Source organism: Myotis davidii, unplaced genomic scaffold (assembly GCF_000327345.1).
Source record: "Myotis davidii unplaced genomic scaffold, ASM32734v1 scaffold1149, whole genome shotgun sequence".
Lineage (NCBI taxonomy): Eukaryota > Metazoa > Chordata > Mammalia > Chiroptera > Vespertilionidae > Myotis > Myotis davidii.
This window is the reverse complement of record NW_006300370.1, coordinates 408,911-429,493: the sequence shown is the minus strand read 5'-3', so window position 1 is coordinate 429,493 and position 20,583 is coordinate 408,911. Positions and strand designations below refer to the sequence as shown.

At 50.9% G+C, this 20,583-nt stretch overlaps 1 protein-coding gene across 1 annotated transcript in view; it reads left to right on the top strand.

Moving 5' to 3' along the window:
* Nucleotides 1-20,583, top strand: part of CRIM1 (cysteine rich transmembrane BMP regulator 1 (chordin-like)) — a 136,350-nt gene that overhangs the window by 113,236 nt on the left and 2,531 nt on the right. The window contains exons 13-16 of the mRNA XM_015572572.1: nucleotides 2,243-2,464; nucleotides 11,811-12,005; nucleotides 16,750-16,872; nucleotides 19,182-19,372. Of these exons, the coding sequence (XP_015428058.1) occupies nucleotides 2,243-2,464; nucleotides 11,811-12,005; nucleotides 16,750-16,872; nucleotides 19,182-19,372 (731 nt within the window). The remainder of the gene's footprint in view (nucleotides 1-2,242; nucleotides 2,465-11,810; nucleotides 12,006-16,749; nucleotides 16,873-19,181; nucleotides 19,373-20,583) is intronic.

The following is a 20,583-nucleotide window of genomic DNA, read 5'->3' as shown; positions in this document are numbered from 1 at the left end:
TATCCCTGTTTTATTCAGATGTAAATCCTGCCAATGAGTCTGTGTTCATACATAGCCCTGACTATTCCCGTCCTCCTGGTAGAGACCCCTTGGATCAGTGTCTTCACTGGTGATCAGGAATCGGTGGCCACTTAGATCACTCATCTGACAGATACTGCGGAGTGCCTGGATTGCGCCATGGGGTTCCCCAGGTTAATGGCAGCAGGCACAGCTCCCGGCCTGTGGAGCAGTGATTCAGTCTTCGACATTTGCGTAAATAATGACAGAGTGAGAGGATCGCCGCCAAAGGAAAGAATGAGGAGCACATATACCCTGAGAACCTTCAGCTGAAGTGGGAAGCACCTCTGCTACCACTTGTACTAGGATCTGGGGACAAATGCAGGAGCTGATGGAAGGAGGGGGTAAGGGGGGACCTCTCCACCACCTGTGGCCCAGATTCATTGGCTCAGAGGCTCAGCCCAAAGATGAAGGGCTGTTCCTGCTCTCTCTCCTCAATGTTTAGGCCGAGGTGCGGCATTGCTTGAAGGAGCTAAGCTCTCCTAACCCACAGTAACCTCGTGGCAATTTGCAGAGCCTGGTGAGGTTTAGAATGTGAGTTTTCCCAATTTCCAGCCAGAGCAAAAGTTGGCATTGGTCAGTCTCTTAAGAAGAGATTATTCTTGGACACGGCTGACCCAGAAAGACCACTGAGAACGTAACCCTGCCCCTCCATCTCTGAGCCACGTGGATGTGGGCTGTGCAGGCAGGCCCAACACTGGGCACAGGTGGGGCAGTAGACCCAGTGGCTGCCTTTGGGTTGTGCCTGCCTTCGGGACTGAGTAGGTGATACGGTTACAAATGTGGAGGAGAAGGTGTGGGCCCATTTCGTTTGCTGACTTCCTTCCGGCCTCGGGGGGCTCTCATGGTCAGATCACGCTTGCTGCTGGGAGGTGGGTGTGAGGAGAGAGTGACATTCAGAGCTTCTCACTCACTGAGTTCCTGACGTTGATTGACAGGAGCACATGGTAATTCTTTAAAGTTCAGACCCTGTATCCACTGAGAAACGTGCCTCTCGGAGACGGTTGCTAGGTAGACCATCAGGGCCTCTCGAATCGAGCAGTGGTTAGAAGGGCTTTCTCCTCTGTCAGCGAATTGTGAGATTTCTGGTCTGGGACTCTCACTCACACATTTTCCTCTGTTACATCCCCGTCATTTTTCTGTTTGAAGTTACAGTTTTCACGTAATTTCAGTGGACAGGACCCAGAGGGTTATCCGGGTGTCCATTCCCAGTGGGAGCTGGATCTGGGAACCTTCTGGCCACAGTCTTTAGGGGAAGATGGTTACAACGTCTCTGGGGGCGCATCCTGATGAACAATGTGGGTCTCCCATCATCTTCCAGCCGCGAATATGCATGTTGGGTTATTGCATAGAGGTGTTCGGGGGAGGTGCAGTGAGAATCTGTGTGGCTGTGGATTGTGTAGGATGGATGTAGGCAGAGCTTTCTTTTACAGGAAGTTTGGAGGCTGGTATTTATTCGCATTAACTCATTGTCTTAGTGACGTGAGGCCCTTCTCTCACACGTGGGATAAGGGTGTTAGAGCTGCAGGTAACACACTCGCGTTCGAGGGAGGAACATGTGGAAGGAGGGCAGTGGCATCGCACCCGCCCTTCTCTGAAGGAAGCGGAAGCTGTCCCAGAAATCCTCTGACTAGCCAGGAGGTCACATTAGCCGCAGACAGGTTATGTGGCACCTGCCTCCCCGCAGTGCAAGGGAAACTGGGAAAGCAGGGAGAGGGATGGTCCTGTTCGAGTTACATTGTGACTCAAGTCCTCAACCAACCCCCAAAAATCCAAGGAAGGAGAGTGGGTATTGTGCAAGCCACTAACAGAGCCTCTTTGTTTTAAAATTCAAACCCTGGTGGAATCAGATTTGCTGTTTAGTGACTAAGACATTTTAAAAAATGTATATTTTTATTGATTTCAGAAAGAAAGGGAGAGAGAGAGAATCAGTGATGAGAGAGAATCCTTGATCCACTGCCTCCTGCATGCAACCCAGGCATATGCCCTGACCAGGAATCGAACCATGACCTCCTGGCTCAGTGGTTGATGCTCAACCACTGGGCCACACCGGCCAGACATGACTGTGACATTTTTAAGGACCGTGGCACACAAGCGCATGACTGAGCATGCCTCCCGTGGGACACTGGGTGGCCTGGCCTGCAGCACCTCCCTTCCCCTGCTGACTTCCTGTTTGTTTTTCCAGACGCGCCTCTCCAGCCTTCGCCCTCCCGCAACGACAGCGAGCCCAGCTACTGCAGGAACGAGGAGGGGGCCATGTTCCTGGCCGCCGAGTCCTGGAAGCCTGACGTTTGTACCAGCTGCGTCTGCATGAACAGCCTCATCAGCTGCTTCTCCGAGTCCTGCCCGGCAGTATCCTGTGAGAGACCTGTTCTGAGAAAGGGCCAGTGTTGTCCCTACTGCATAGGTAAGACCGAGACAGAGTCCTTCGGCTCCGCCGGGGCTACTGCGTCTACATCGACGGCCCTGTGCCTGGATCCGCTCCTGTTTGTGAAATCTGGTTTTCTGATTGCCGTGCCACAGTCAGAGTAGTCAGGTCCGGCGGGGAAGACGTGGAAGATGTGTTCCCGAGCTAAGGCTTACTGATGTCCTGATGGTACCGCACTGGCCTGTCCTATTGGGCTGCTTGGCCATTTCAGGCTTCCCAAGACCCCAACTGTCTTTCTCTGCCCTGTCGTTCCCGGCGGCCTTGTGTTCCCCATGGAATCCCCCATCTCCTTCCAGCACACTTACCGCATAAAGCTTGCCCCTGCCTTGAGGTCACTACCTAGGAAATACCGACTTACCTCCCAGTATCTCCTGTCTGCTGACACTTCATTGCTTCCTTTTCAGCCGCACAGTTGTCCATCCTCAGGGCCTAGGGACACAGAGTGGGGCTTGGGTAACTGACAGCCCTCACCTTCCGGTGACCCAGGGGGACACAGCTCGTGAGCAGAGGACACACGCGTATTAGTCCCTGACGTCTGTACCCAAGCCAGTCCCCCGGACACAAGCCAGGTGCTGCCCCGGAGCCCAGGAGGCGATGCGCCGACAGCTGGCAGCTCTGATAGAGGCGCAGCCCTCGCTCCCAAGGCTCTCGCTCTCCTTTATTGCTTTTGTACCAAGGAAAGCTCAGAAAGCCTAATGGGAGACAGTGGTGTGTCGCCATCCAGCGGTGCCCCTCTACACCGATAGCAGGTGGACAGGGAGGCGAGCTGCAATAACTGCAGGCTTTTGCACTCTGGTTGGAGATTTTCGTGTGCTTTCTGGAGACAAGTCGTTGCATGTTTTGGGGTGATACCTGAGGAGGAGCGATCCAGCCACGGAGCTTTGTCGCAGTTCCCACGGGTGAGCCCAGGAGCCAGGCTCGGGCCATGACATGAGCGCATCAGGACGCTCCCTCTCCGTGGCTGTGGCTGTGGCTTCAGGCCGCTGGGCGGAGGGCCGCTTGCTCTGAGTGTTACTCTGCATGTTGGTCTGCATGAGACGGAAAGATGTTCCAAAAACATAATTCCCGCTCTCGGGGATGTTCTGCGTCCTGGTCAGGGAATATTTCAATGTATGTTTGAAAGCTGGGTTCTCTTTTAATAGATTGACCATCTCTGTCATTTATTCTTCAAACCACGGTGCTTTTGAGAGTGAAAGGGGGTCTATTCATAACGTGTGATGGGACAACAGCTGTCGACCAGGAGTGTCCCAAGCAGATGGGTCGTGTGGTTGCCCCACCTTTTCATGACTGTGACCTTGGGTTTGGCTGTAATTCCCGTGAGCTTTGTAGCTCCTAAGTGGAGCCAAAAATATACCAAGGCGTAGTGCCACTGACCTTTTCAAAGGGCTGGCCAAAATTCCTACGGAAAACAGCACTGCCTTGGGTGAGGTCTAAATACGAGACATGCCTAGGCCGCTGTTCAGGCCAGGGGTGGGAGGGGGCAGAGGGACAGCTGGTGTCACCCCATTTCAACATGAGAGCGTCAGTCCTGAAGGAAGGGTTCATGCATCCACCAGGGCGCTGGGGTCCCACTGAGGAAACGGGCCCAGGGCGCCTGGAATTGCCTAGCCCTTCGGGGCAGAATCCAGCGGTGAATCTTGCCTATGTTCAGATGATTTTGTTTAGATAAAAGCTCCTGTGGCGTTTTGCTGCTTAATTGATAAATTTGTCATTAGTAAGTTGCTCAGCTAGTAAGTTTGTTTCTAAATGGCGATAGTAAATCACTTCTCTTTCTCACAAAACCAGTTTAACAAATTCAAACATACGATGAGATGCCTGCAAGTCATAGTATAGTGTCCTTGCCTTTATTTATTTATTTATTTATTTTTGCTTTTGTATTTCCTATTTCAATTTCTGTGTCATTTAGACTGTACAATCTTCTTTAGTGTAGGGAGGAAAATAACATTTTGGTCCAAATTGTGATTTTGATTTTAGGTTCACTTGCAAGCACTTCCACCAAATTGTGGTTCATACATGCTCATAATTGTGTGCTGGGAATGTTGTGTCTGTTACATCTCCCTCCACAACTGCCCTGCTCCTTACTGACACGGGTGTAATTGTGTCACGTAAACCTGTGGCTTCTGTTCAGGGGAACGCTTTGGGGGACACTTAACATTTGCTGAGCGCACTGTGTGCTGCTGTTCACTCGTTCACCTTAATGATTCACACACTGTTTTATTATTGAAATAGTCACACATTCCCTTCTGTAGTCATCAGACCGATTTTGCAAGTCGCCTTATTACGTTAGCCTGGATCCTTCCTCGCCCCTGGTGTCCAACTGTGCGAAGTCAAGTTCAGTTCCTGACTGTGGTGTGGGATTTTCTGACTCCAGTTTGCTCCCTCCCTCTCACCAGGCTGGTTCTCTTAGCAGCTTCCCTCTGTACGGAAGGCACGGAGCCTCACGGCACTAGCACACCTGCAGGCAGTTACCATGCTGCGGTGGCAGAGCCTGTGTCCGCCTTCAGAGCCCACCTAGCAGAGGGAAGAGATGGGAAGCCATGCCTTGGCATGTCTTAAAGCACCTGATCGCTCCTCCAGTTGGCACCGGGGACAGCTCTGGCACCATCTCCTGTCCTAGGCTTTCTCAGGTTGAGCTCAGCTCCTTCCTAACCCAGATAAGCTGCTCCCAGGGTCCCGCGTGCTGCCCCTCCCCCTTTGCTGGCCTCCCATGGCTGCACAGCTCCTCCCTGGGTGAATGGTCTCCCTAATTAGTCAACCCGGAGATCTCTAAACCCCTCAAACCTGCCTTTAGTCTGACTTTGGTGATAAAACCCCTACACAAAAGCATGCTTGCTGTCACCCTGTGAGGTATTCCTTCTCTTTCTTCCCTAAGAGAAAAGTGGTGATCCCTTTAAAAGCAGAGTAATTATGAGTTTTGTGTTCCTTTCAGCTAAATTATCAAGTCGCTAATGTGCAGTGATAATGCCTCCCTCTGATGTGTGAAGGCCTCGTATTATGTGTGCTAATTCGGTAGAATGTGTAACACAGGCATAATTAATAGGATTGAGGATTAATTTCGTGAAGTGAACGGCTTTGTCTAATTGCTTATAATACCATCGTGATCTTCAACTAGCAAATGATTGATAATATTTCTCCTTGACAGAGGCAGTGTCTGCCCTCACTATCCAGTCTGTTATGCAGCACTCATTTCTGCTTAGATTTGTTTATTTGTTTGGGTATCTTTTTCTGGAGATAAATATATATAGTGTGTCTCTGGAACGCCTGTTGATCATTGGGTATTTAATTCAGCCCAGGAATCAAACCTAGTAAATACTATCTAATTGCATTCCTAACAACACAACCCATGAAATTGCATGTAGTACATTTCTAAGCCACGGTGTTGTTCTGCTGGCATATTCATTGGAAGAGTCTTCACAGCTGTGTCCCCAACATGTTTCTTAAGATGAACAACCTGTGTTGGAAAGGGAACTTACTTTGGAGCCAAAGGATTATGAGCTCACCTCGGGCACATTCTAGCTGCACATCAGTGACCTGACTCAGCTTCCTCGCCTGGAGAATGGGAATAATAATGCTGTCCTGTGTCCTGTGCTTCGTGAACGTGCTGTGAAAGTTAGTCATCCACACGGTGAACAACTTGGTGAGTGGCAAGCGCCATATGGATAGTCACAGCTCCTCGGACACTGGGTGCAGCGGCTGTGAGTGACGGGCATCAGGCAGAGTCTGGTTTTCCCCGTTAAATAGAGCACCTGCTGCTTTTCTGCAGGAGAAAGGCCTGGACAGAGTATCCCAGTGACGAGCAGGGGAAGGACGAGGACACCCCATATATTAAAAGGCTAATATGCAAATCGACCAAGTGGCAGAATGACCAGTTGCTATGATGCACACTGACCACGAGGGGGCAGACACTCGACGCAGGACCTGTCCCCTGGTGGTCAGTGTGCTCCCACAGGGGGAGCACCACTCAGCCAGAAGCCGGGCTCATGGCTGGTGAGCACAGCAGTGGTGGCAGGAGCCTCTCCCGCCTGTGCAGCAGCGCTAAGGATGTCTGACTGCTGTCGGGAGCGGGCCTAAGCTGTCAGTCAGACATCCCCCAAGGGCTCCCGGACTGTGAGAGGGCGCAGGCTGGGCTGAGGGACACCTCACACCCGCCACCCACCCCCAAATGCACGAATTTCATGCACTGGGCCTCTAGTTTTTAAATAAGGTTTTGGTGGTGTGCCTCGTCCTGCGCACTCTTAGCTTGAATAGCCATGGCTGCTTGGTCACCTTAATGTGCATTGTTCCGTTTATAAGCTAAAATTCTTAAAAGTACTTCCCCTCTTCTTGCCCCAGTCCGTGTGTCCCTAGAGAGAGGTGGCTGCTCTTTGTACTCCCTCTTCTTAATCTCATGTTCCCCATAGTGGTCCCAGTCCCATTTTATGCCTGCCTAAATGACTTCTTCTAGTCCCTTGAGCCTCAAACTTAAGAAACCAAATTGAAGTATAATATTGTTTAGCAGGGCCTGCAATTCCACATCACACAGGACAAAGGGAGCCCCTGGTCTAGAAGCATCTCCTCAGGGCAGAGGCGTCACCGGCCTCGGTACCTCTGACCACGTGCTCAGAAGGCTGTCCATGGCGATGTGTGGGATGAGCCGGCTCCCGCTCCACCCCGCCCTGTGCGGGATTATTTTGCGCTGGGACTTATTCTGAGAGTGGGAGCTGCATTTAGTTTCTTGGCCATTGGGATCGAAATAGTCCGCTGGAGATTTGAGAGAACTGATGCCATTTCTAAAGCTGCCTGACTTCCTCCCAGGAAGTCACTCCTACACCAAGACTAACTCCATGACCACCACCGCCATACACAACCCGATTTAGACCTGGAGTATTTATACACCAGCGCTGTGCCCTGGCGGAAGTGAAAAGCCCGACTCTACCATGATTTGAGCGGAGCATAGATTTCCTGTTCCTCCCCGGAGGAAGCGGGGCGGGCTCGAGATGCTCTCCTTGCCAGGGCCCAGGTACGTCCCTCCTCGTGGTCGATGCTGAGCAGCCTGGGCCGCCCCATCAGTGCCTCCTGGAGACCTGACCAGGACCTTTCCAGAGGAAGAAAGCACCGCGTTTCTCGGTTCTGGGTTTTCCCGGTGTTCATTAGGGTTGGAGTGCCGTTAGTGACACAGCTCGCGAGGAGGAGCAGAGTTCCGCTGACAGCCTGTTAGGGCTTCTTATCTGATCTTGGAGAGAGACGTCTGAACAGGTGGGACGTTGGCTTGAAAGGAGTTAACATCTCAGGGCCTTGCCACTTCTTCATCCTCCTTGGTATCGAGCAGAATCGAGGAAAGTGAAAGAAAGAAAAAAAAACCCACGCTGAATTCTCTGAACTCCGCCACTGTCAGACATACATGTTCTTACTGTAGTCACAGGCAATGCAGGGTAATGTTGCTTCTCTTCTGAAGCTGTGTGAGGCAAGGGCAGTGCCGTGGGCTATGTCTGTAGCCCCCCACAGTGACTGCACAGAAGAGGGATATGTAACTTGATTGGATATATAACTGCAAGCAGACAGCAGTGTTCGTTTTAAAAATAAGCCTTATTATTGGTGTCACACCTCGTTTCCCAGAAACATTCTCCTCTTCCTCGGAGATAAAGGGTCTTAAATAGAGTAAATGGAGATTGGCCCGGAAGGACCGTGGGTCCGAGGTGGCCCCTTGCTGGTCTCCATTCCCTGACACACCTGGGCCAGGTGTGTGGTGCGGTCAGCTGAAGGGTAATGGACCTTTGAAGACAAAGACCTTAAGACCCAACAGATACGAGCGGTGGGAAACCTAACAATAGTTGTTGTGTGGTCCGGGTTCCTGCCTGGGAGTGAGGTTATCCTGCTTCTGTGCCCGGCCCGCCCTGCCACTTCCCAGCCCTGCAGCTTGGGCACGTGATGTCATCTCCCTGCCCCTCGGTTTTGTGTGGGATTGGACTAACACCCTGTCCCTGGGGCTGATGAGATCCAATGGAATTGGTCCATGTGAGCTGCTCAGCACGGGGCCCAGGACATAGCTGGCACCCAGCCGGGGGAAGTTAGAGTTATTATTAGGTATTAAAGAATAAAGCTCACGCCATTGTCCGTGTAAGCAGACCAGTTGGAGTGATAAATATAACAGCGTTCAATGGCACAGCTCACTCGATAGCCAAATAGAAACCAATGACTTTTAGCCGCTATTCTTGTGTCTCTATTTCTACACCCTCTCCAGCCCGAGTGCTTAAAGTGCTTTTATATGTGCTGTCCATTAGACCAGCGGTTCTCAACCTGTGGGTCGCGACCCCTTTGGCGGTCGAACAACCCTTTCACAGGGGTCACCTAAGACCATCCTGCGTATCAGATATTTACGTTAGGATTCATAACAGTAGCAACATTACAGTGATGAAGTAGCAACGAAAATAACTTTATGGTTGGGTCACATGAGGAACTGTATTTAAAGGGCCAGAAGGTTGAGAACCACTGCATTAGACTCTGGTGTCCCCCCTGCCCCCCAAAACGACGGTGTCTTTATTCATTTATTATTTGGACCTCAAATTGCATAGAAGCCACCGTGTCGCCTGTACACGAGGTAGCCCCTAAAGCTTCCTGGCCGCTTGCTTGGGTAAACCCGGACGAGCCGTGGAAGGCGGTGGTACATCCAGGAAAGAAACGCGTGTGTGGGGGGACGAGGGCGCACCGTGATGCTCAGTCGGCCGACATCCTCTCCATGCGCCCAGGCCTCCGTTTCAACCTAAGCCTTTCAGGTGAAATGTAGTCAGAGGTGGAGATCGTTCTATAAAACCTTATTAACTTAAATCTCATTAACTATAATCTAAAATGGACCACGTAGGAGCCACCCTGGAGAAGATGAAGAATCTTCAGGGTTTTGCCAAAATTAAGAATCCTCCATGCATTTTACTTGAAAATTCAGTGCAGTGGCTCTGGCTTGGCCTTCCCCTGAACATGCCGGGTAGCCAAACAGTTGTCCACTTTCCCGGCGAGGCCCAGGCACGTTGGAGACCACGTGAAGGGGAAGGGAAGGAAAGGAGCCTTAGGCAGCGTCCATGCTGAGCCCATGCTGAGCACGTGGGCCTCGCAGTCGGATGGAGCCGGGTATGTGCAGGTTCCGCTGCTCACTGGCTGTGCTGCATGAAGTCACGGCCCCCGGTACACCTGGTTCCCCGGAGCGGGATGCACAGCCTGCTTCACCGTCCCATGAGGCTGACCCAGGTGCAGCTCTCGGCCCAGCGCCTGGCACCATGGGTGCTCAGCAGATGCCAGTTCTCTCCTGCAGGACTTGGCACCTACGTCCTCTTTCAGAGCCATCTGGTGTCTCTCTTGTCGGCCACCTGCCTCTGCCGATCTCCAGTCTTTAAGGAGGTCAGCTCTGAGAATGCTGGCCCTGGGGTTCATGGAGCTTGTGGCCCCCTGAGCTCTGCATACAATCAGCAGTGTTGCTTTGAGAAGAAGTGCTTTCTTCCAGAAAGAATTCTCCGCTTAAAAGACTCTAGATTTGATGGTGCATCAAATACCCTCAATGAAATGTTGGCTGGCGGTCAGAATAGTACTAGAATTAGGTTCATTAATTGGTTTGACTCAGCCATTTGGCACGTACGCTGTGGACAGCTGGATGAAGTTGCCTCCTCGAAGGACTCTGTGTTAGCAAACACTTCTGTCATGAATTTGGTTTGAAAGCCTCCAAATGAGTTTTCAAACTGAACATTCAGGGCACCAGAAAGCCTTCGGTGGAACATTTATGAATACAGTAAAATGTTTTTAATAGATACTGGGAAAGACTTCTGCTGATAACTAGAACTTTCTGTGATTACTTGATCTCCCTTGTTGAACCGTAAGGAGTCGTATGAGAGGGACATGAGAAGTGTGGAGAAACAGAGAGAGTATGCATTTGAACACTTGGGGTAGATTCCCTCCTGCGCTCTCCCTGAGGGACATGCGTCTACGGAAACACACAATGTTACAGGAACAGGGCGTTGTGCGTGCCGCCTGTGCTGGAGTCGTGGGCAAGAACAGGGTGCTGGCATCGAGGACAGATCTGTGAGCATGTCCATCTGCCCTCCCCCCCCCAGCAAAGGCGAAGCTCTGAGCGTGGGCTGCAGAGAGGGGCTTCCCGCCACCTGGCGCTCTGCTGCAGGGTCTGGGCTGCTGGGCGTGGGCACGGCTCTCCGTGCACCCTCAAGCACCCTGGGCTCCGTGCTTTGTCTGGTTGGTGAACATTATCCCTGCGAGAGCTTCCCAGAGGCCTCTGGAAGGAACCCTGAGCCCTGGACACACTCCTCTCCTAAGGAGCTTCATTCCCGACTCCTGTAGTTTTCCGTTTTCTGGTGACCAGTGGTGATGGAAGGGCCCCTAGAATCTGAGCATAAATTCCCCCAGATTCTGAGGCGTCACCCAGTCACGGGCCTGCCCGCTCCATGGTCCCCCAGCGATTTGCCATCTCCGCTCTGCTGCTCCCTGGGCCTCACTGAGCCACGGTGGTGCCCGAGCTCTAGGGCAGCGAGACCACCAGGAAGTGAGTTCAGGAAGCCAGGAGAAGGCGTTGCGTCAGAGAAGGGAACTTTGAAGGACAGCGGGGGAGGGAGAAGTGATAACGGCAAGGGAAATGGAGGGAAAAAGGAGGAGCAGAATGTTTAAGCTGTAAGTTCTCGTACATAAATAAAAATAGCTCTAAAAATACAATGTTCTCAAAAACCATACATGGCTGAAAAACGGATTGAAATGACCGACGTGGTTTTTAAAGTAAATCTCTGCTGAGGACGATGCCATCAGCATCCCTGGGGATGGAGTCCCGTCTGGGAGAGCCTGGGACCCTGCTAGTTCGCTCTGACACGCCAGTCCATTCCTTACTACTCCCCTGAACTATTTACAAAAAAGATTAACAAAAAGTGGGAATTCCTTTAATTCGTTCCATAAACATACTTAGCTGGACTTTTAAAAAAAATCTTTCCAGTTAGAATAAAACCTCTGCATGTGTCTTTACCTACTTCTATTTCAGTTTAGTTTTTCTGTGTGGCATGTTCAACAGCCAGACCGTGATTCATGTGTATGCTTTGTGATGACAGTCTGGTGCCCCTCCCCAGGCGGTGTCATTCCCGGCCGGTTGTAATCGTGACCACCGTGCCATGGCCGCAGTGGCCCTTGGTCACACGAGTCTCCTGAGCAGAGGGAGGAGGCAGAAAGGGTCCAGGGGAACAAAAGTTCCCGGATTCTGGAACTCCTCACGCCTGTTGCGATTGTACGGAGCGGTGCCCCTTGGGTATAATAAGAACCGTGCTTTGTCACCTCAAGCCACTCCACAGTGCCCTGTTCTTGCCCCTAGAAGACAGCATCGCGAAGAGGGTGGTGTGCCACTTCGGCGGGAAGGCCTACGCCGATGAGGAGCGCTGGGACATAGACAGCTGCACGCACTGCTACTGCCTGCAGGGCCAGACCCTCTGCTCCACCGTCAGCTGCCCGCCACTGCCCTGCGTGGAGCCCATCAACGTGGAAGGCAGCTGTTGCCCAATATGCCCAGGTACCTAAGCCCTCGTCCTGCCACTCTTCTGGTAAACTGACTGCAGATGAAACCTGAGCAGACCCTGAGGCTCCGCCCCATCCGTGAGGCCTTGTGTGCAGCCCCGTGCCTGTCTTTCCCCCCACCCCTCCCACCCTTCATGAAAGCTCGGTTCACCTCCCAGTTTCAGACCTAAGCCCCCACAGCTGCCCAGACCTCCTGCTAGTCGCCATGCCTGTGTCTCCAGGATAAAAACCCCTCTGCCCTGGTCCCAGCAGTGAGACCTGTGCCCCTGGCAGGACAGCCTTGGGCAGTGCTGACCACACAGAACCAAGAGCGGACTCACCAGGACCCGTGAGGTCCAGGCGAGTCAGGAGCCTCAGCATCTCCGCCGCGAGTCTCGTATGTTCTTAGTTTTATTAGAGAATCTTGCTCTGTGGCACCCAGAGGGCCAGGAGTCACGCCCACTGAGGGGGCATATGCTGTGCAGTGTGAAATGGGAGCCGTGGACCCGTCTCACCGAGTCCTGCCCACATCACTGTTGTTGAGCTGTGCAGACCAGCCTCACAGAGCGCCTCTAAGAAGGTCCCTTTGTCCCCCCAAGGAGGATGGGATATTCTGCCAGGTCAGGAGGCCACACCCTTTCAGGGCCATCTGCCAGGTACTTGGCATGTTGGCGTCTCAGCGGCCTTAAGGTACAGATTGAGTCAGGGTTCCCTGCTGTGAGGTGCCATTGCTCAGCAGGGGGGGGTGGGGGGGTGAAATCCTTACGTTTTTCAATGAGAATGAGGAAAGGCTTGTATTTCTCATTGGCGTTGTTTTGTCTAGTACGTGTCACCTCTGTTTCCCAGGTTTCTTAAGTTTTCTTAGGAATGTGCGCTTTGTGATATAAATGGTGAAACAACCATGTTTGTTCTGCAAAGATTTGTCAGGACCTGCTGTGCACACGCACTGGGCACAGCAGCGACCTGCCCCGTGCCCACGGAGCCTGGCTGCCGCAGGGAGAGATGGCAGCCAGCGTGTGCCAGCGGGTAGACAGCACGCGGATGCGAACCAGGCTGTGGAGAAAGCTCAGCGAGTGGCGGGCAGGGAGGAGGGCAGGTGGTGGTTCACGTGGGAGGTCAGGGATTGCCCGCCTGCTAAGGCCATGTTTACAGAGACCCAGAAGAGCCGCAGGGCCGTGAGGAAGGAGGGGAACCCCCAGGTGTGACACTCAGTCCCTCACAGAGGCCTTTCGGTGCAGTGGTGCGGGCAAGTCTAGTGAGTGCCTGAAGAGAGGAGAAGGGGTGCATTGGAGACCGTGGTTGATCCAGACCACGGCAGGTCTTCCTGTGAGTACAGTGGCCTTGGAGGCTGGCTGTCAGAGGAGGCCTGAGCTAGACCCTGAAGGACAGGTGGGCTCTCCTCATAGCAGCGAGGAGGGTGATCTGATCAAAGACCCTGACATGGAAGGCCAAGGCCTCGTGCCCTGGACAAGAGTTCTAGGGGCAGGAGCGAAAGACCAACCACAGCTACGGCCAAGCCTTTGAGGGCCTTCGCGTTCGGGTGAAGAGCGTGCCCTGAGTTGGTGGGGGAGGCTCGTTTGTGAGCAGATGCATGACATGGTGGCAGACGTGCTTGGGGTGCCCAGCAGGGCATGTGCAGCAGGGACAGGCCAAGGCCGGGCCGCTCAGCTCACAGTGCGGACATCCCAGGTGTGCGACGGTGAGGACCCGGATCCAGGTGACGGGGGTGGGTTTAAGGAAGGAGAGGCTGCAGATGCTGCGAACATCCTTGTTCATTAGCGCAGATTTCCCCAGTGTCTTCTCAGTGAGGAATCACTGTTGAATTGAGATTTCATCTCTGTAACTCTCCTTTCTGCACCTGATACTGTTGAGGAGTCACTTCTCCATCTTACCGCTCTGCACACTTTGCCGGCAGTCAAGCTGTTGCCACTTGTTTGATTTGTCGCCTGCCAGGAAGGCCGGGCTCCTGCCCTGCTCTCCCCAGCACGCCGTGATCTGCCCCTCCCTGAGCCTGCGGGCTTCCATGCTCGTCTGGAGAGCCCCCGCTACCTTGCTTTGACCTAGCCTGACCCTTTACAAAGCACTTGGCCCCACTGCCAGCTTTGGGTATAAGTACAACACCTGTGAGCTGGTCAGCTGGTTGTACTTGTCCCACCTCACAGAAGAGTTCAGTGACCTGTTGGGTCATGCAGCCAGTTAGCAGGAAACCTGGGCGTGGACTTCAGGCTCCAGCTCCAAAAAGTGGCGCCCTCCGCTGGGAGCATATCCAGCTCAGGAACCCCAGGTGGTCCAGAAGAGGACATGTTAAGGAAGGTGGCTCTCACAGCTGGTCAGGTGCCTCTGAATGTAGCACATACCCCTGGTAAGTCGTCTTGGGTTCCTCTCAAGTTCAGATCAGATCTGACGGACCGCAGGAGTAGTTCATAATTGTGACCCTGTGCCCGGGACCTGGGAGGCCTGTCCCCTGACAAGGCCGGCAGCTAGGAAGGGCTCGTGTGGTTAATGCCGGGAGGGTGACATGTTACAGGTGGTTGAATGCAGCCCAGGGACGGCCGAGGTCTAGGCATGGAAACGCAGCAGCATTCCCACTTCTTGTTTCTCCAGTTTCTTTTTCCTGAAAAATACATCCTTTTTGGCCAAACTGCTCAGAGGCAGTTTCCTGCTTAAGTTTGCATTAAAGGGAAAGGACCCTCTCTCCTTCGAGCTGAGGGCCCTAAACTAGAGCTTTAAGGATTCTGTGATTAACATAGAAAAGGGGTGTGGCTGGGCTTTAATCAGAGCGGAATGAGTTCAGTGGGCAGACTGATACAGAGGCTCCGGGAGCTCGGATGGCGGCGAGAGCTGCTGTGGGGAGGGGAGGCCGGAGGGCAGGGCTGGCCGTGATCACAGCCGTGCCCCAGGCGCAGCCCGCTGTCTGCCTCAGAGGACCTGCTCAGGAAACACTTGTTGGACACGGTGAGACAGTCTGTCTAGAGGACCTCCTGCTTCATCCCAGGCAGCTCTCCCTACCTCTCCTTGCCTTTGCCAGGTAGAGCCTTTCTCAGCACCTGCGGGAAGAGAGCGCACACAGCCGTTTCTCCTGTCGGCAGGCTTTCCCTTCAAATCCACAGGTGGGGGCAGAACTTCAAAGGTGCCTCTCACCCAGGAAAACCCGAGGTGAAACGCACCTGGTCCCACCCGGGGCCTCTGCAGAGCCTCCTGCCCTACGCTGTGGGCATCCCCAGGTCTGTGCAGTAGCTCTCACCTGAGGCTTTCCACCGAGGCCGGAGAAGCAGGGCAGGCTGGCCCTGCCGGGATAGGAAGGTTCAAGGCTGTGCTGGCCCCGGCAGGGGAGGGCTCGGGGGTGCAGTGCCACTTAAACATGCCGTGTAAATGTCAGGTTCACTTTCTCCCCAAATCCCTCCAGGATATTCACACCACATCGGGCAAAACACTGTTCCCCAACACACCCGGCCCAGGACCAGAGAGAATGAGCCCAGTGTCTAAGCTCTTCGGATGATTCGGATAAGATAGACACATTGAGAGTCCCTGGCTTCTGTAAAGGGTGACATTTCCAGTAAATTCTCGTCTTAATTCCTAGAGTTTTCAAGGGCCCATTGAACCTCTGGAAAGGATGAATGGCGAGGCCCTGCCGTGTCTGAGGCCTGATAATTTAAGGAAGAGAGCGGGAGTCGGGATGGAGGCCACAGGGACTTGGTTCTCAGGGACAGTGGAGCCCTGCAGTTCCCAGATGGGTAGCTGCGGGCAGTTTGCTTCTAACCGCTCAGTGTGCATCTCCCTGGCGGGCACTCGGTCAACTCCCCGTGGAAGCTTAGCAGGTGCTGTCTTCTCTGTCGCTTTTTCCTTCCCAGCTTCATCTTAGGGTTTACTTCCTGAAAGCCGGTAACTTTGGGATAGACAGTGATCACTCTGCTATTACCTTTTAGAATTTTATGTATTTTATATTGGGACCAAATTAGGCTATTAGTATTTAGTATTACCAATGCTGAAAAACCTTATTATAAGAGGACATACATGATGAAGTGGGACTTTTATCGTTGCGTTTTGAAAATAGAGGTTCTTAAGGATTATTTTTTTTAGAAAGTTGTGCTGGTGGTTGTTAGCCAGATGGGGTTAGGATATATAAATATATTTGTAGGAGCCAAGGTAAGCTTTGACTTAAAAAAAGCAAGAATGTTCTTCTCACAAAGGTTTGTCTGTAGTATGCCATTGATCAAAGTGTTGATATGATGGGAATGCATTAACCGAAGACCCCGGTTCCAGTGGTAACACAGCAGACGTTTAAGACTTAAACGAGACAGCAGGCTTCCCATTGAGAGGGAGAGTTTGGGTGGAAAAGTCTAAGAAATGCACAAAGAGTGGAAAAAGCTTTCATTTTTTCACTTCCTGTGACATGTAAATGATTCAGCACTCGTGGATTAAAGAGCAACAGTTACTCGAGTGTAGTATGTAGCTGATGGAAAGTAAAAGCAATCCTTCCTTTTCAGCCAATGCAGTGCTTGCACAAAACCATAGTCAACACCATCTGCCATGAAAAGCAGTGTCTGACCCTGACAGAGAAAACTCTTTCCTCCTTTCTTTAAGACATGCTTCCCACCCCTGCAGAGCAGGGACCTCCAGCAGTAATGCAGTGCAGAAACTGGGTCTTTCACGTCCCCACATGTTGTGTTGAACTGAATGCACCATCCACTTGGACTGAGGAAACAACAGTTAACAATAGCCCCTCCGCCGTCTCTTATGAAAAATGTCCCGTCTTTCAGAAATGTATGTCCCGGAACCAACCAATGTGCCCATTGAGAAGGTAAATCGTCGTGGCGAGACTGACGTGCAGGTTCCCAGGTGGCCCACTCCTAGTGAAAATGACATTGTCCATCTCCGCAGAGGTAAGTGCCAGAGTCCGCTGGTACCCGTCTGGTCTTACGTAGCATCTATTTTAAATTTGTTTTTAATCTTCACCTGAGGACATGCTTAGAGGAAGGGAGAGGAGGAGAGAGACATCGATGTGAGAAACATCCATCGGTTGCCTTCCGTACGTGCCCCGACCAGGGATCGAACCTGCAAACCAGGTCTGTGCCCTGACGGAACCAAACTGGCAACCGTTTAGTACAGCCAGCTGAGCCGCTCCTGCCAGGCTTGTTGCATTTTTAAAACTGCCTTCAGAGAACTGCTCTAGAGAAGGCCGGCTTGGCTTAACACGCCTGACACCCGAATAATAAGGTCTGCAGGCCACTGGGTAACTGCCTCCTTCTGGCCCCACATGTTCAGAGACTTAGTGATGATGGAACAGGGTATGTTCCCGGCCCAGGTGGAATTTCTAAGCCATCACTGATATTTACGTGTGTGAATAGACTTATGAATTATTCAGTGTCCCTGTGGGTTCCGTACTGGGCATTTACATGCATTAGGTTACCCTCTGCTTCTGGGTAGTTTTCACTCCAAGAGTTCGGTGTATTACGTGTTGACTGTCCCACTCGCCAGGTTTATTCCGTGCTTCATACTTTCCTTACTCTGTCCGTGTAAGAGGTGTTAGTCTGTCTCTCAGTAAAGTGGGAAAGCAAGGCAGCGTTTCTGTCAATATCGCCTTCTCTGTAAAAGCAGATCGCTGGATCCAAATAGTATACGCTTGCTCTAAGCTACGACTCAGTACTGCCTCCTGTCTACTCCAAGGACATGTTCAAAGTCCTTGCTATACAATTTTTATGATAGTTTTTGGAAGAAGCAGCATTTATTGCTTGAGAGATTAATGGTCTGTTAATCTAAGTTACGCTGAGAGCAAGCCAGATGACCTGAGAGCCAGCCTCCTGGACACAGCGATTGGCCCCCGGTGTACTTGTTCTGAGAGGCGCTTTAGCATTATGTTTATACTCAGTCAATAGATCCTGGTGCTTAGTCTGTGCCACATCCTGTTCTAGGTGCTGGGCTTTGGTCATAAAAACAGCCTTATTCACTGTAATATGTTGAGAAAATTTCTCCTATGGTCTGCATAGATCCTCATGTGTCAGTAGCAGGGAATTTTATGCTTCTCCTAAGCAACAGATTGGTTTGAATCTTTAAGATATTATGAATCTTAATGATGATACTTTATTTCCATTTTGCTTTGGCCGCTAGGAAGGTTCAAAGCTAAATTTTATGGCCTGCTGCTAGCATGTGAACAGAACTTAAGGACTGAATTTTATAAACAGACCCTAGTTGAAGTTTCTTGTTCCTTTCACCAAGATGTCCTTAGTTTACTTTTTAAAAATCTTGTGTGACAGATATTCCTAAAACCATTTCCAATATCATTTGAAATGTGGTAAGCCAAAAATTAATTCCTTTTATTCATTGTGTATTTGAAACATGAGTTCATCAATGTTACTTTTACCGTTGGCATTATTCTTGATGCTGATAGATGTTCCTTTTTTCTCCCTACGCTGGCTAAAATTCTCTTCCTCCTATCCCCCACATACACAAAGAAGCATATTCATAAAAATGGATTTTTAAACACTGACTATCACGAAGATGTGCTACTTCGTGAGCTGAGTTTCCAGAACATTTTAGGGGCAACTCCTTCTGATTGTGTCCTGCATCTTGCTCTAACCTGGTCTCTGATGCAGTTAGACAAACTGACTACAGTGGTTTCTTTGAAGCAAAAGTAAGAAAACTTCCTGTTATCTCTGTCTGCAGTAGTCATGGCAAGGAGGATGATTAAAAGGAGCAGAAAGACGTTCATGCATATAAGCAAAACAAGCAATTGTCCCCTGTGCGGTACATTAACAACAAGGCAGGAAAATTATCTAATAGGCCTGGTGACTTTCCAGCAAATGTATGAAAAGGCATTCTTGCTCAGAGCTCAGCAAACATTCTAGCTTAATTTTTACTGATACTCTAGTAATTGGTCTTAGCTATTTCCCTAGCAAGTCCAAGAATATACATTGTCTAATCTCCTACTTGCAAGTAAACAGAGCTAAGCTCATATTTTTCCTTTAAAATGTTAGAAGCCAATAAATTGAAATACTTTCAGTAGTTGAATTTTTGTCACTTCTTAAAGTCTAGATAAGCATTTTCTTGACTAACAGCATCATCATGCCCAATTATTAACCTCCTCACTCGAGTACTTTTTACATCCATCCCTAAGAGCTCTGCGGGTCAACACTAGAATCGTTAAAAGTTCCGGTGTAGATAATGAATCTTGTAATCCTTTTATTTCTCTTAGATGTGGGTCATCTCAAGGTGGATCACGGAGATAACAGCAGGCGGCACCCCGCGGGAGATTCCTCGCTGGACAGCATCGCCGCGGTCGTGGTTCCCGTCGTGCTGGGCCTCTCCGTTATCGTAGCGTTCCTGCTCATCAACCAGAAGAAGCAGTGGGTACCCCTGCTGTGCTGGTACCGAACGCCAACGAAGGTACCGTCCTGAGAACGTTTCAGCCTCTTGAGTGGTCACACTAGGAAAGCTTGCATGCTTATTACTTCCTTGAATTGTTCAGCCAGTGAGATTTTTACTTTGCTCTCCGTGGCCTCACGTGCACATCAAGCTGTAGCAATCAGATAGCTGGTACTGGCCCAACCTCCTGGATTGATTCCTAAGTCCTTACATAGGAATTAAAAGCTGATCACCTGGTGTTTGGTGTTTCTCAGTGATCTATCAACTTAGAAATGGGAGAGAAATCATCAAGGGAGGGGGTGATAGGAGAGCCAGCGATTATGGGACATACAGAAGTCAAAGGTCAGAGAGACGTGTCCGAGGCGAGCAGAGAGGGAAAGGGAGTGAGAGATGAAGAGATTGCGTAAAGTGTTAGTCTGTCTAGACAAGAGAGACAGACATTTCACATTGAGGGAGAAAGAGTATACAAAGTGTCCCCAAGAAATGTATGCACATGTTAACAGCCGATAGCTCAATTTTGAAAATGAAATGTATTTTAATAAACACTGTCTTTATAATTAGTGTGTGTATACATTTTCTGAGGACACTCTATATTTGTTGTCAAATCTGCCTATTTTAAAAGGCAAGACAATTCGTTTTCATTAAAGGAAATAAATTGTGATGCTTCCCAACCTTGATTCTACTTTTACATTTAGTTTTTTCCCAAGAAAAAAAAATCAGACAACCTTAAGAATTTAAAGCAGCCTTGAATAACTATTATTTTATCCAACTTACCATCTAGATAACCCCTCCCAGTGAAAGTCCATTAGGTGGTTATCCTGCCTCCGATTTTCTTGAGACAAAAATGCGCTGGGCACATGTTGTGTCAGGACACAGGGCAGGGACTGAGCAGGCGCAGTCCCCTCTGCAGAGCTGGGAAAGGAGCCCTGCTCCCACAGGGCGTGGAGGGGCTGACACAGGCTGTTGTACAGCCTGAGCGCTTCAGAATGGGCTCTGCCTGTCGTAACTTCCACTCATTCTCCAACCCTCTCAAGTACTAGTCTGCCCTTCGAGGATTTGAAAATAGTCATGTCACTCACTTCACCAGTTCCTTCACCCACTCCATTTGGCATAACTTACTGACGTTTCACCTGTAAAGACAGTTTGTCAGTCAGTACCCTCAGGAAGCGGCAGTTGGCACCAGAACACATGTAAGCTCCACCGAGAGTCCGCCTGTCAGCGTACTTACTGTA